General features: G+C 36.9%; 1 protein-coding gene across 8 annotated transcripts in view; it reads left to right on the top strand.

Annotated features, from left to right (window-relative positions):
• MECOM (MDS1 and EVI1 complex locus) overlaps positions 1 to 16,379 on the top strand; it is a 595,213-nt gene that overhangs the window by 294,766 nt on the left and 284,068 nt on the right. For all 8 annotated transcript variants that reach the window (XM_015445503.4, XM_074033749.1, XM_005546318.5 and 5 more), the window contains exon 2: positions 2,011 to 2,348. In XM_015445503.4, the coding sequence (XP_015300989.1) occupies positions 2,011 to 2,348 (338 nt within the window). The remainder of the gene's footprint in view (positions 1 to 2,010; positions 2,349 to 16,379) is intronic.

Genomic DNA, 16,379 nt, shown 5'->3' with positions numbered 1-16,379 from the left:
ATTGGATGAAGGTTAGAATCTTGCAAGAACATACAGCATTTAGTGACTGAACAGTTTGGAAGATAAAGGAGAGAAAATGGCTATGTTATTTTAAAGCCTCAAACATGGATAATTAAGGAAAAGATAGTATTCATAGTAGAAAGAGGAAAGTGAACAAGAGAATCAATTTGAGGGCAGATGATAAGGTACAAGATTTTGGACATGCTGAACTTGAATGATAATGAGCTTGTATGTTGAGAACCTATGTCCCATAGGTATAAGATTGGGTTCTGGAATTCAGTTGTATGCTTGATTTAAATGGCATTATCTTAGTGTTTGAACCAAGAACCAAGCACCTCATTAAACAATACTTTTGCATGTACTATCACTTTACCCTTCACAAAACTTTAAGAGACAGGAGTCATTACTTGATGGGCAATTGCTAATGAGTGTTATAGTTTGTTACAATAATGAATCTGAATAATGAAGGTCTTCTATCTTCTAGCCCGATAAACTCTCTTAGAAGACTTTAATTTATAGAACTGCAGGATTGGTAGTGTCTTAAAGGTCACCTAGTATAATCACCAACTTGATGCTGAAATGTCTCCACATTATCCTTAACTCATGGTTATGCAGGCTATAGTAGAACCCTGATCATGCAGCTGGAGGCAACCCATTTTACCTTTTTTTCTTTTTTTTGAGAGGGGCTTTCACTGTCTTGCCAGGCTGGTGTGCAGTGAAACAATCATAGCTCACTGCAGCCTTCTCTAGCTCAAGCAATCCTCCCACCTCAGCCTCCCAAGTAGCTGGGACTACAGGTGCATACCACCACATCCAGCTAATTTTTCAAAGTATTAACTTTTGACTAGCTCAACTGAAGTCTGTTTCTTTGTAATTTTCACCCATTTTTCTTAGTTCTTTCCTTGAAGTTCTATGAATCAAATAAATCAGGTATGACTTTTGATTTGTAATCCTAGCAGACAAGAAACATGTGTTCATTTGCTTTGAGACAAATGAAATCCCCATTGACTGGTTTCATAACCATCCCCATACAAGTTTCATAGAGGTCTTAAGGTCTCACATGGTCCACTCGTTTACTTCAAGTATGATGCTGTGCTGCTTTGGGAGTCCTCAGGGCCTCGGTGCTCAGTGCCCTGTACCCTAACTCCTAGCTACCTAACCCTGCTGTCTGCTTGAAGGGCTTGCCACCTCCTCAGATGCTGCTCTGTGAAGATGAGCAGTACCCCATATAAAGCATTTCTGATCTCCCTCATTTCTCAGTCTGGAGGAAATTCTGTCTTTTTGGTGCATCTCAAGGGACCCTTCCTCTCTCTTTCCCTGCTGGAAAATTTACCTAATTTCTTTAATGATTTTAGCTTTTACAAATATCCAGAGGCATCACCGGCTTCAAGTAACTTTAACTTTCTGCTCTGCATAAGTTACTGAGGCAAGGAAGTACCAAGGGATTGGTGACATGTTCAAAATTGGAAAGGAAATACAGAGAAAGAAAAAACACAAATTAATATTCCAATAAATAATCCTGCCACACACATTTAAACCTTGTTGCACATGGCAGCCTTTGGAATCTTTGATGACTCTCCTACATTTATTCCAAATAACATTGCATGACAAAACTTTCTAATATATCTTAGAATCCTGTCAGCTCCCAATTTGGGATTGTTTGAGGGTTGTAGTTACACACATGTTTACTTCTTGTCTGTACTTTAGTTAGACCATTAATGAAGTTGCTGATTGTTTCCCAGATGGATAATGAATTGAACTAGCCCATGCAAGTATTGACAATTGAGGATTAGCTCATTTGATTTATGGATTCACCACAGATAAACCACAGAGGCCATAATCTCTAGCCTCTCCCTGGCCTGTGAATAATAAAGATTTTAATGAAGGCACGTCGCAACAATGGTCTTTCCTATTTAGCCTTCAAAGAACAACATAGTAAGGTGTCTACCCCTGTGGAATTTTGTCTCTTCAATATTAGAAGGAATTCATGAAGTTTTTATCTATTCACAGATAATGAGTGTGTATATGGCACCTACCCTGAAATACCCTTGGAAGAAATGCCAGATGCAGATGGAGTAGCCAGTACTCCCTCCCTCAATATTCAAGAGCCATGCTCTCCTGCCACATCCAGTGAAGCATTCACTCCAAAGGAGGGTTCTCCTTACAAAGCCCCCATCTACATCCCTGATGATATTCCCATTCCTGCTGAGTTTGAACTTCGAGAGTCAAATATGCCTGGAGCAGGACTAGGAATATGGACCAAAAGGAAGATCGAAGTAGGTGAAAAGTTTGGGCCTTATGTGGGAGAGCAGAGGTCAAACCTGAAAGACCCCAGTTATGGATGGGAGGTAAGACTGTATTTTGAGTTAACACATTTATATATTGCAGCTGTGTAAAGAAGAGATTGTTTAAGTAGCCACAAAATAAGCAAATTATATTTGTTACAATATGTTTTCAGTAGGTTTTTAAGAATAAACTTTCTGGCCAGGCGCGGTGGCTCACGCCTGTAATCCCAGCGCTTTTAGAAGCCGAGGCGGGTGGATCACGAGGTCAGGAGATTGAGACCATCCTAACGAACACAGTGAAACCCCGTCTCTACTAAAAAAATACAAAAAAATTAGCCGGACGTGGTGGCGGGCGCCTGTAGTCCCAGCTACTTGGGAGCCTGAGGCAGGAGAATGGTGTGAACCTGGGAGGCGGAGCTTGCAATGAGCCGAGATCGCGCCCCGCACTCCAGCCTGGGAGACAGAGCAAGACTCCGTCTCAATAAATAAATAAATAAATAAATAAATAAATAAATAAATAAATAAGCTTCCTTTACAATCTCACTTCTTAATAGAAACAATGTATTGATTAAAGGTATAGCATGATAGGAGGCAACCCAACCTAATATATTGTCAAAGAATAGTATTGATTTGAAAAAATACTAAAGGAAGAAGATACGATTTTATAGTTAATGTTTGGAAACATTGGCTATGATCATATGTAGCATGTGGCATTAGCAAACAAGCGTAATCATATGGCATGTTTATTGCATTTTATCTTTTTTGGGGTGGGGAGTTGGAGGATTGGAGGAAAACATTTGTTTTCTCTATTTTGTGGCTATAAGTTAATCTGGTTTTATTTTCATTTTGTGGTATGTTCTTCTAATACATTTTGCCTCTCTTTTGATAACCCTGCTTTAATTATACATGCTTTCAGAATGTCAGCACTGTACTCATCACTGAATTATGTTATGGTTCTTTATATTCAAATGATTTAATGAGTAATTCGTGCATCAAAACAGCACACAAAATGGTTATGAAAATTAGTCCCTTGTTTCAGCCATATTTTCCATAAAATCCATTTGGCAACATCTAAGAATTAGAAGTTATAGTCTGATTTAAGAATCTAAATTAAATTTATTTCAATAAAGGTAACTATGTTATTCTTCTGAGTGTAAGTTTTATACAGATTCAGTAGATATATATACTTTCCATTTATTTCTGTAGTTGGAAAACTTTTGTGCTTGACTCATAACATCATAATTTCTGGAAAATCTTGTCTCTATCTGAAAAACTTGTAGACAGTTTCTGCAGGGGTAAGATATTTTTTAGAGATGTGATTGACCTTTGGTTTCATAGCATTTCAGTAGACAGAAATCAGATAAACTAGGTTTATTTTGGTATGTTTCCTTAATATTTATGATCATTAATAGAATATCTGGTTAGCTTTTAAATAGAAATGAATATTCAGTGCCTTCAGGACTTAATTTCAACTTTTTGTCCTCTTGCTTTATATGTATCCTCTTGTGAAATCTGTTCAAAATGCCATAATAAAAGCAATTCTTGTTCAAATTCTGAAATGCCAGGATCTGGCTTTCACATGATTCAAGTGAGAAATCCTTCCTTAGTTTCGTTCTTAACCATAGCCCCAGTAAAGCTGAGGTTTAGCTGCATTGCCTTTAGACACGTGTACTGATAAGAGAGTTTTTAAAAATCACTGTAGCATTAACTGATATGTGAGTTGAATACGTTTTAAACCAAATGCGTACAAACTTTACGTCATTATTGTTCACCTTAAAATAATGGCTATAAACATTCTTATAATAAGTAACTCATTAAACTTTTATTACAAAATCTCCAGAGTTAAGCAACAAGTGCAATACTCATCAAGATTATCCAGAAGGCTTGGAATAAACCACAGCTTAATAATGAAATCATTTTTCAATTACAGGTTTGGTAAATGCAGGACTGTGCCTTTTTAAACATAATGCCTATGGATTGGTGGATGAACCTGGGGAAAATTCTGCATTTGGAGGAAATTCAAAAATAATTATTTTTTCTCCTTGGAGTGAAATGTCTTCAACATATACACTGGCAAATATTTATCTTGAGAAATGTAAAATCATTCTTTTCATTATGTCAAAACTGAGTTTTTTTATTGCTTGGAATTCAAGACACCTTTATAAAATAGTTCCTGACTTTTTGGCCAAAGATCACATATTCCCTTTCTCCTCTTTCTCCTTCAAGAATTCAGTTGATGGCTAATTCAGTAATTTTTCCCATCATTTTAACAATTACTCTTCCTTTTGAGAATGTGGCTTGTCTGCTCTTTAGGTATTATGAAAAAAACCAAAGAAATGACTGTTCGTAATTTTGGCAAACTTGTTTTCCACAGAGGAGCAGTTGAGTTCTTGATTCTTGATTCTTCTTAGGTTTTTTTTTTTTTTTCTTTTAATCTTACCTAGTTAATACAAAACCCAATCATGATTAGCAAGGGCACTTTCTCAAAGGCATCTCACCCAACCCCTGCAGGATGACTTTTAATTGTCTGCATGTCATCTTTTTCTCAACTCTAGCTGGTTTTCCTCCTATTTAGTTAGAGATAATTGTGATTAACTGGTGTGACCTCTCCTTTTCATATGCCTTTATTTTTGAAAAAAAATGATGAAGGAGAAAAGAAACCTCTTAGGCATCCTCACAAATTAATACAAACAGAGAAAATCCATGTTCAGCAAACAATTGTTGAGGGACTACTGTGCATCAGATTCTGCATTAAATGTTCCCCCAATGGAAACTCAGCCTATCATAACTGAACAAATCATTGCTGTCTCTAGTAGGACCCTTGCTCTTTTCTTTCTGCATAGCTCCCCTTCTTATACATTTCCTGTTTTAATAAATTCCATTGCCATCTGTCTAGTTGTTCAGTCCAAAAAAATGTGTCATTTTGACACATTTCTCTCCTACATCAACCATGTCTAATTTATGGTTTCTGTATTGTATTAAGTCCCCGAACTTTATACTCTTTCTTTCTTTCTTTCCTTCCTTCCTTCCTTCCTTCCTTCCTTCCTTCCTTCCTTCCTTCCTTCCTTCCTTCCTTCCTTCCTTCCTTCTTTTCTTTCTTTCTTTCTTTCTTTCTTTCTTTCTTTCTTTCTTTCTTTCTTTCTTTCTTTCTCTTTCTTTTTCTTTCTCTCTTTCTCTTTCTTTTTCTTTCTCTCTTTCTCTTTCTCTCTCTTTCTTTCTCTCCTTCCTTCTTTCTTTCTTTCTCTTTCTTTTTCTTTCTCTCTTTCTTTTTCTTTCTCTCTTTCTCTTTCTTTTTCTTTCTCTCTTTCTCTTTCTCTCTCTTTCTCTCCTTCCTTCCTTCCTTCCTTCCTTCCTTCCTTCCTTCCTTCCTGCCTGCCTGCCTTCCTTCCTTCCTGCCTGCCTTCTTTCCTTCCTTCCTTCTTTCCTTCCTTCCTTCCTTCTCTCTTTTTCTCTGTCTTTCTCTCTTTCTCTCTCTATAAATTACTTTGAGCAGTATGGCCAATTTCATGATATTGATTCTTCCTATTCATAAGCATGGCATATTTTTCCATTTGCTTGTGTCCTCTCTTATTTTCTTAAGCAGTGGTTTGTAGTTCTCCTTGAAGAGGTCCTTCACATCCCTTGCAAGTAGTATTTCTAGATATTTTATTCTTTTTGTAGCAATTGTGAACGGGAGTTCACTCACGATTTGGCTCTCTGTTTTTCTATTATTGTTGTATAGGAATGTTTGTAATTTTTGCACATTGATGTTGTATCCTGAGACTTTGATGAAGTTGCTTTTCACCTTGAGGAGTTTTTGGGCTGAGACGATGGAATTTTCTAAATATATAATCATGTTATCTGCAAACAGAGACCATTCAACTTCCTCTCTTCCTATTTGTATACTCTTTCTTTCTCTTGCCTGATTGCCCTGGCCAGAACTCCAATACTATGTTGAATAGGAGTGGTGAGAGAGGGCATCCTTGTCTTGTGCCAGTTTTCAAGGGAATGCTTCCGGCCTTTGTCCATTCAGTATGATATTGGCTGTGGGTTTGTCATAAATAGCTCTTATTATTTTGAGATACGTTCCATCAATACTTAGTTTATTGAGAGTTTTTATCATGAAGGGCTGTTGAATTTTATCGAAGGCCTTTTCTGCATCTATTGAGATAATCCTGTGGTTTTTGTCATTGGTTCTGCTTATGTGATGGATTACGTTTATTGATTTGCATATGTTGATCCAGCCTTGCATCCCAGGGATGAAGCCGACTTGATCATAGTGGATAAACTTTTTGATATGCTGCTGGATTCGGTTTGCCAGTATTTCATTGAGGATTTTCGCATTGACGTTCATCAAGGATAATGGCCTGAAATTTTCTTTTTTAGTTGTGTCTCTGCCAGGTTTTGGTATGAGGATGATGCTGGCCTTATAAAAAGAGTTAGGGAGGAGTCCATCTTTTTCCATTGTTTGGAATAATTTCATAAGTATTGGTACCAGCTCCTCTTTGTATCTCTGGTAGAATTCAGCTGTGAATCTGTCTGGTCCTAGGCCTTTTTTGGTTGATAGACTATTAATTACTGCCTCAATTTCAGAACTTGTTATTGGTGGATTCAGGGATTTGACTTCTTCCTGGTTTAGTCTTTGGAGGGTGTATGTGTCCAGGAATTTATTCATTTCTTGTAGATTTTCTAGTTTATTCGAGTGGAGGTGTTTATAGTATCTCTGATGGTAGTTTGTATTTCTGTGGGATTAGTGTGATATGCCCTTTATCATTTTTTATTGTGTCTACTTGATTCTCCTCTCTTTTCTTCTTTATTATTCTGGCTAGTGGTCTATCTATTTTGTCAATTAAAAAAAAAAAAAAAAAACAGCTCCTGGATTCATTGGTTTTTTCCCGAAGGATTTTTCATGTTTCTATCTCCTTCAGTTCTGCTCTGATCTTAGATTATTTCTTGTCTTCTGCTAGCTTTTGAATTACTTTGCTCTTGCTTCTCTAGTTCTTTTAATTGTGATGTTAAGGTGTCGATTTTAGATCTTTCCCACTTTCTCCTGTGGGCATTTAGTGTTACAAATTTCCCTCTAAACCCTGCTTTAGCTGTATACCCACTGTTCTTTCTACCTGGGAAACTGTTTTCCTCCCCATCCTTAGCAAGTTTGTATGCATTCCTCAAGTTTGCTTCTTCCATGATATCATCTATGATCTTTCTTTCATCCTCTTCTTTTCTTTAGAGACAGGGTCTTCCTTTGTCTACATCACACAGGCTGGAGTAGTTTGGTGGTGTGATCAAAGCTCATTGCTGGGCTAAAGCCATTTTTCAGCCTCAGACTCCCAAGTAGCTAGGACTACCGATGTGTACCACCATGACTCACTACTTAAAAAAAAAAACATCGTTTGTAGAGATGGGGCCTCACTATGTTGCCCAGGATGGTCTCAAACTCCTTCCTCAAGTGATCCTCCTACCTTGGCCTCCCCAAAGTGCTGGGATTAAAAGTGTGAGCCACCATGCCCAGCCCCACTTTCTTTCTAATCACAATTAATTACTACCTAAATTTTGTCCCACCAAGAAAGGTGGATCCACTTACTAAAGATGAGGGTTTTCTTATGTTTTCTTCTAAAGATGGCCATTATGAGACAACATGGGAACTGCAAGCAGAGCAGTAGAAAGCAGGCTTCTGGGGTGAACTTCTTGGGCTAAAAACACTAAAACATTATGTAGTATCCAGATTATTTACCTAGCTTCCCTAACAAAGCAAGAGTTCTTAAGAGCTTGCACAGGTATATTCTCCTAGTGCAATGTCTTGATTGTGTTCCATATATATATTTTTAATCCCTCTGGCACTGTTCTGAAAATAGTACCATTGAATGAAATAAGCAGGCTGTATTAGTCAGCTTGGGCTACCATAACAAAATACCATAAACTGGGTGGCTTAAACAATAGAAATTTATATTCACACAATTCTGGAGGCTAGAAGTTCAAGATCAAAATTCCACCTGCTTTGGTTTCTGGTGAGGGCTCTCCTCTATGCTTGCAGACAGCTGTCTTCTCATTGCACCCTCATATAGCCTTCCTTTGGTGTGCATAAGCAGAAAGAGGGTTGGGGCAGTGGAGAGAGAGAGAGAAAACAAGCTCTCTGCTATCTCTCCTTATTAATATAAGGACACTAATCCTATTGGATTGGAGACCCACTCTTGTGACCTTATTTAACCTTAATTACATCTTTTTTTTTCTTTTTTTTGAAATGGCGTCTCGCTCTGTCGCCCAGGCTGGAGTGCAGTAGCCTGATCGTGGCTCACTGCAAGCTCCGCCTCCCAGGTTCACGCCATTCTCCTGCCTCAGCCTCCGGAGTAGCTGGGACTACAAGTGCCTGTTGCCACGCCCGGCTAATTTTTTGCATTTTTAGTAGAGATGGAGTTTCACTGTGTTAGCCAGGATGGTCTCGATCTCCTGACCTCATGATCCACCCGCCTCGGCCTCCCAAAGTTCTGGGATTACAGGTGTGAGCCACCACGCCCGGCCAATTACATCTTAATGGCCCTATTTCCAAATATAGTCCTAATGGGGGTTAGGGCTTCAACATATGAATTTTAGGAGGACACACGCATTCAGTCTATAACACAGACATTCAACAAATAATTGTTCAGTAGATAAATGAGTGAATAAATGGATAAATGAAAGAGTGGATGGATCAATATAGGATTATGTGACTCTGAAAGTGGAGGCAAGGAATGAGAGCTGAGGTAGTCCATGGAAAAATCTAGAATCTGGAATTTAGACATGTGTAATCTAGTCTTGCTAGTGTCACTAACTGTGTGATTCTAGGGAAACTACTCCGATTGATTGGTCTCTGCTTTTTATTTGGTCAATGAGTCAATAATAACTGCCTCATGATACCCCATTTCCATGATGTGATTATTATGCATAGCATGCCTCTATCAAAATAGCTCATGAATATATATGCCTACTATGTACCTACAAAAATTAAAAATAAAAACTTAAGGAAAAACTGCCCCATGTCATTAGCTGTTATATAATCAGAATTGAGTTGAGAAATGTGGAAGTCTCTTCAAAGAAAATTTTTAAAAGAGAAAGATCAAAGATAACATTATAAATAGGGGCCGTTTTTCTGAACTTTATTTAAATAATTAAAAAAATTGAATATATTTCCCAAGTAAGGTACTTTGGAAAATCCTTTGTTCATATGTTAGAGAAATAAGATGCTTTTGAAAACATAATTTATAGACCAAAATATATGGTCTGGTAAAAATAAGCTATAGATACCAGAAACATCATTTGTATGATTTTCTCTCAAACCAGTATTTATCCAACCAAGAGAAACTTTAAAAATAATATTAGCGTTTGGCAGCAACTGCCACCTCACAATGCATGTGACTTCTCTCCAACAAAAAGATCTTTAAAGACTTGGAATGTGCTTGTCTAAAGGACTTGAAAATAATTAGTGATAGAAAGCTTTTTCTCAGGTTATGAACTTTAGAGTTACTGATTGATTTAGAATTACTGAGTGGAAAATAATTTTTTAGAGTTCTGTCAGTTTAAGATGAGGTTTTTGTCATGTTTCCTTCTAACAGTGGCCACAATGTAATAACATCGTAACTGCATGCGGAGCAGTGAGAAACAGGCTTCTCCTGGAGTGAGACTTCCTGGACTCAAGTCCTCCTCAGGTGTCCTGTGGGCTTGAGTGATTAGGAAAATTTTAATTAATTATCTGCCCCTCAGTTTATTTACATGTCACGTAGGAATAATAATTGTATCTAACCAATTAGAGCTGTTATAAGGGTAAAATGTAACATTGTGTGTTAGGAACTTAGCACTGAACTGGTAGAAGAACCCAATAAATGTTAACAAGACGACAGCTGCAGCAGTTTGGCTAAAATGCAGACCTAGCATAGGGTTATTAGATAGGGCAAAGGCCAATTATTATATTTTATTGATTGATTTTTATAAGTTATTGCTCTTTTTCCAATTTCTTGTTTCCTAGAAGTTCAGTTATCCCTGGATGGTCTAATTATTTGACTCTGGGTTTGTTTGAAATGGAAGCACTCACCATTTCCTAATTAACAATGAAAAGGAGGATTCAGGAGAGATCACAAACTTCTTTTTTTACGCCAAAGAACAATTTAGGTGGCTTAGTTTGTAATACTCTGAGATAGGCCATTGAAAAAAGTAAAAAGTTTTGCTTCTTTAAAATATTGCCTTGCAGCACATTTTCTTTGCCTATCTTTATTATCATTGGACATTACAAAACGCTGCAAGTATAAGTCCGTTGATGATGCACCTATCATATGCCAGACCCAGGGTTGTGTTAATCTCACCCAGCATTGCTCCAAATTAGTTTAATCAGTTAAAATACTGGCTGTGAACTTAGCTTTTCTTCTTTCAAAGATACATACATTTACGCATAGAACATAATGATGTGAGTAAAGAGTGCATATCTCTTATGTTCTGTTAAATAGGTGGAAAGGAATAGTGGAAACAGATTATACTGGAGTCAGAAATTCATTAACTAATTTTGAAGCAATGCTTGGGCAATACATTATGTTCCAACAATGTAATCCTAAAATGCGATATTACAATGAAGATGTGCTTCCTTGAGTCATTTTAAAAATATATAGTTCTCACACTTTTAAGTTTGTTTTAGATTCTTCAGTGACACCTTACATATTGAAACATGCAATCTATGTTAACTAAGACATGAATATTCATTAAAATGGCAACAACAACAACATTGCACTTTTAAGATACCTAACAACTGTGGTCAGCGTCAGGAGGCTGACAAATAATGTATGCTTGATAATGAAGAAGAATGAAATAATTTGAGATTTTAGAGATATGCAACGGATTTCTTGTGTTTGTTTTATTTTTTATTTTTTGGCTTTATTGAGGTATAATTGGCAAATAATAATTGTATACATTCAAGGTGTACAACATGATGTTTTGATATGCATATACATTGTAAAATGACTACTACAGTCAAGCTAATTAAGATACCCATCACCTCATGTAGTTACCTTTGTGTGTGGTGTGTGTGTGTGTCTGTGTGTCTGTGTGTGTGTGTAGTGAAAATACTTAAGATCTACTCCCTTATGCAATTTTCAGGTATACAATACATTATTATTAACTATAGACATAATGCTGTATATTAGGTCTCCAGAATTTATTCATCTTACAAGTGCCAGTTTGTACCTTTTAACCAACATTTCCCCATTTCCTCTACCTCCTAGTTCTTGAGAACAACCATTCTACTCTCTGTTTCTATCATTTTTTACTTTAGATTCCACATATAAGTACAATCATGCAGTATTTGTCTTTTTGTGTTTGACTTATTTCACTTAGCATAATATCCTCCAGGTTTGTTCACATTGTCCCAAGTGGCAGAGTTTTCTTTTCAAAAGCTGAATAGTATTTCATTGTGTATGTACCACATTTTAAAATCATTCATCCATCGCACTTAGGTTTTTTCTATATTTTGGCTACTGTTGATAATGTTGCAATCAATGACTATGTGAGTGCAGATGTCTCTTCGAGATGGTTATTTTATTTACTTTGGAAATAGACACAGAAGTGTGATTGCTGGATCACAAGGGAGTTGTATTTTTAATTTTTTGAGGACTCTCTATAGTGTGTTCCCTAATGCCTATTCCAGTTTAAATTCCTACCAACTGTATATGAAGAGCCCCTTTTCTCCACATCCTTGCCAATAACAGTCATTCTAACAGTTGAGAGGTTATATCTCATTGTGGTTTTTTGATTTGCATTTCCATGATGATTAGTGATATTCAGTATTATTTGATATACTTGTTGGCTATTATATGTCTTCTTTGAAAAAACATTTATTCAGGTCCTTTGCTCATATTTAAATTGAGTTATTTTATTATTAATGTTTTTTGCTATTGAGTTGTATGAGTTCCTTATACATTTTTGTATATTGGCCCCTTGCCAGACAGATGGTTTGCAAATATTTTCTCACATTCCATAGGTTTTCTTTGCTTTTGTTGATTGTTTCCTTTACTTTGCAGAAACTTTTTAGTTGGATGTAGTCCCACATGTTTATTTTTGCTTTAATTGCCTATGCTTTTGGGGTCATATTAAAAAGTATTATTGCGAAGACTAAGTCATGGAGTTTTTCTCCTGTATTTTCCTCTATAAGTTTTATGATTTCATGTTGTAGGTTTAAGTCTTTAGTCCATTTTGAGTTGAGTTTTTTGTATGGTGTGTGATAAGTAAGGATCAAATTTTATTTTTTGGAGTTAGATATTCAGTTTTCTCAGCATCATTTATTGAAGAGACTATCCTTTCCCCATTATGTGTTGTTGGCACCTTTCTTGAAGATCTGTTGGCTGTATATGTGTGGCTTTGTTTCTCGGCTTTCTATTCTGTTCCATCGGTCTATGTGTATGTTTTTATGCCAGTTGCACTAGATGTCTTTGAATAACAATATTTCTCCCCTAGGTCCCTTTAGGTCAGCTTGGGCACAAAATGAATTTTGACTGGTTTGCATTTATTTTAGGGAAAAAGTTTAATTTATTTATGAGAAAGCAAGCACACTTGACAAGTTGCATACTCTTAACACTAGATAGCTAAGAAGTGAAGTCTAAATGGTTCTAAAATGAAGAGGAAGACTACCAGCTATCAAAAAGGTTGTCTTTGATGTATAGTTAAGAAAGAGAAATGTAGTATAATCATAAATGTGTATTACTATAAAAGCCCACATTACAAAGTATTTAAGTCTTTGCAATATTGTTTTTAAAATAGTAAATATAGTTTGGATATTCAATTTTATCTTGTGAGGAATTAAAAACAGAGAAAATGCCAAGAGAAGTGAGGACTAGTTAATGGGACCCTGAGTTTGAATGTCCTTAATACCCACGGAAACATTACAGATTCTCTTAGAATATAATGAAATAAAAAAAGGGCTGGGTGAGGTGGCTTATGCCTGTAATTCCAGCACTTTGGGTGGCTGAGGTGAGAGAATCAATTGAGCCCAGGAGTTTGAGACCAGCCTGGGCAACATAGTGAGACCCCATCTTAAAAAAAAAAATTAAAAATTAGCCTGGCATGGTGACACACACGTGTAGTCCCAGCTACTTGGGAGACTGAGGTAGAAAGATTGTTTGAACCCAGGAGGTCAAGGATGCAGTGAGCTGTATTCATCCTAATGCATTCCAGCCTGGGCAACAAAGCAAGACCCTGTCTCAAAAAAAAAAAAAAAAAAAAAACAAAAAACAAAAAAAACCCTGCAATCAAGTTTATAGACATTTACCCTCCAGAAGCACCATGGACTATCTCTGGTTTTGACCTGGGCTCAAGAGGGACCTTCTTTCTTATGGAAAGGTCAGCTGTCCCCTTTCCTACATTCACATATGCTCTGTCAATACCATGAGGCTTGCTTGCCTTATTCTTTCTTCTACGAAAGGTATCAATGAAGTCCAGCATGTCTATTCCTCTTATTGCTGTTTGGGCAACCTCTAATACTTGCAAAGAGTAGTTGGTGATGTGAGAAAGTCTGATGTCCAAATTTAAGAAAAATTCCTCAAGTATGGGGTATCTTCTGTTTTGCCTTGTCTGCCTTGGTGATCAACCAGAATTTGAATGTGAATTAATCGTTTTTCCAAGGAATGTTAGGTGATTCTTCTTCTGGTTAGGAAACCTCATATAAATTGTTTATCACAAAATAAACCCTCATGAGTTTCTTTCTTATTATTAACCCCCATACTTGCATGATTATTGCTTCCCTCTTTAGCCACTAAGTCAATAGTAAAACTCACAAAAAAATATTCAGGAAAGAGCCTCTTTTAATAGTTTTGACAGTTGTCTAGGATTTGGCACTTCCAGGGACAGAGATTCTTTATAATGCTTAATATTCCAGAATACTTAATTGAGACCACTGCATCAGAATATTCTATTCTCTATGCATTTTCCTTGAAGATAAATTAAGAAGCAGTGAGAAGTAATAGGAAGTAACCAATTCAAATCCATCTCAGAAGGATAGGAGTTGGTTCGCTTCTTTGCTCCCTAGTTCGTTCATCAAATGAAGGTAGCAACATGAAAAGCATTTGTTCCAATAATGATGAATAGGTAGTATGAAAAAATGGGGAGTAGGAGGGGAACTGTAACTGTACACTATTCCATTTGAATGATAAATAAAAATTTTTATTAACATAGTATCTTAACATCTCAAAGTTTATTTACATTGATAGAATCATACAATCATTTTGATAAAATGCTTCTCTTTATACATAATTCTGTCCAAGGTAGTGATTTTTAAAATGAATTATTTCAGCTATAGGCAAATTCAGTAAATAAATACTATGCTCACTTTTGCCCTAGAACCTCTTTTGGTCTTTCATGATGTAACCGAAACTGAAGATTGGTAAAATATTGTGTGCTTTTTAAGATTATTTTCTGCATGTTAATTAGTAGAATTATCAAGCTAAAAAAATCACAAAGGGCAAGAATTGGTCGACTATCATTAGGACAAAGAATAATATAAAAAGACGTGTGCAAATAGATACCAAAAGCTCCGTCTTTAAAGTTGATATTCCATAAAAGATGCTCATAAAGCACAAGAAATTTGACAGTACCTTTGTTTAAAAAAGATACTTGCTTGCACTGATGGATGGTAAAGCAAACATTACACAGAAATAGCTTATCTCACTGAGGTGCTCCACGGCATAGTGTGAGCTGGATCCACATGACCTAAGGAGATCTCAGAGATATCTTCTCAGAGGGAAATGCATGCCCAGGAACCAGACAAACAGCTTCAGGAACAATTGAAAATTAATTGTATTATTGTTGTTCATGCCACCCACTGCCAATAGACTACTTGCAGATCCAGCCCCATCACACTGGTGAACATTTATTCCAGCAGCTTTCAGACCAGATTTTATTCCACCAGTAGAGTGCTGCTGAAGATACAGAAAATAATTTGTTTGTACTTCTCAATCTAATCCTAGGAAGTCAGCCATAGAATGTCACCTGATACAGAAACAATGTGTCCAGAACCCACACTGCACAATCTTGTATACCATCCCCTATGACACACAGGCAAATACACAAGCCTTCTTGCTTTTAATATTCACCATTTTGGAATCTACCAGTACTGTACTTGATACCTGATGCTTTCTTTAGGTAAGCATATAAATCCGGGTGCCTTATAGTCACACCTTGGCAGTAACTACAAAAAATTTTGTTTAAGGCCGATCAGCTTCTGCCCATCCCCACAAAAACATTAAAAAACAAATCACCTATCTTCCAGAAACATCACAGGAGAATTCCATGTCTAATATTCTGCAAAACTTAAATTCACTCTCCTTGTATATCTCTGCAATTCACTTTCTTAGTCTTTCAGTATCTCGCACATCCAGCAGGTGCTGCTTTCAGACTCTCTTCTCTCAAAATTCTCACTATCCTCATAATTCAGCACTCTGCCTTTCTAGTTTTTCAGTCATATAGAGACATTTATTCAATATAGTCTTTTTCTATTCTCTGGGTTAGCCAGCATCTGGATTTGGCTAACAAAAGAAGACCTAAGAGTTGATTCAGGAGGACTCCTTCCTCCTGGGGGCACAGTGGGCAGCAGATAATGATTACAGTTTCAACCTCTGCTCTGAAACCTCTTTTATTCTTGCCATGCCTACACTTAGGATTTTCGTTTCATAGAAGATGTGTGTGCATATACTTTCTATGACTATTGGCCAGTCAGTTCATGTCACAGACCCATGGGAGGTGGATGCTTTGTGCCTCCTACCAACTGGCTGACAGTGTTGTTTTCCTCTGACACTGCAGCTGACCTCACAGGCTTCCCAGGTGTGCATGGCATGGCAATGAAACCTCACTGGTTGGCAGCCACAGGTGTGCATGATTTGCTTTTTCTTTTTTCGTTGTTTAGATTCTTGTGGTAGGAATTCAGCAGGTGTGTGATGCCAGCATAGAATCTCCACCCTGGCACAGAGGCCAGCTGCCCTAAAAAAGAGGTATTTCTTGTTAGTCTCGCAACACTACTGGCCTGAATCCCTGTTTTCCTGGAAGCCTCACCCAAGGGAAAGACTCTGACTAACCAATGAATTGTATAAACTCATCACAGATGAGCATGAA

This window comes from Macaca fascicularis, chromosome 2 (assembly GCF_037993035.2).
Source record: "Macaca fascicularis isolate 582-1 chromosome 2, T2T-MFA8v1.1".
Taxonomy (NCBI): domain Eukaryota; kingdom Metazoa; phylum Chordata; class Mammalia; order Primates; family Cercopithecidae; genus Macaca; species Macaca fascicularis.
The sequence above is the reverse complement of the archived record's forward strand: the minus strand, read 5'-3'. Positions and strand labels throughout refer to the sequence as shown.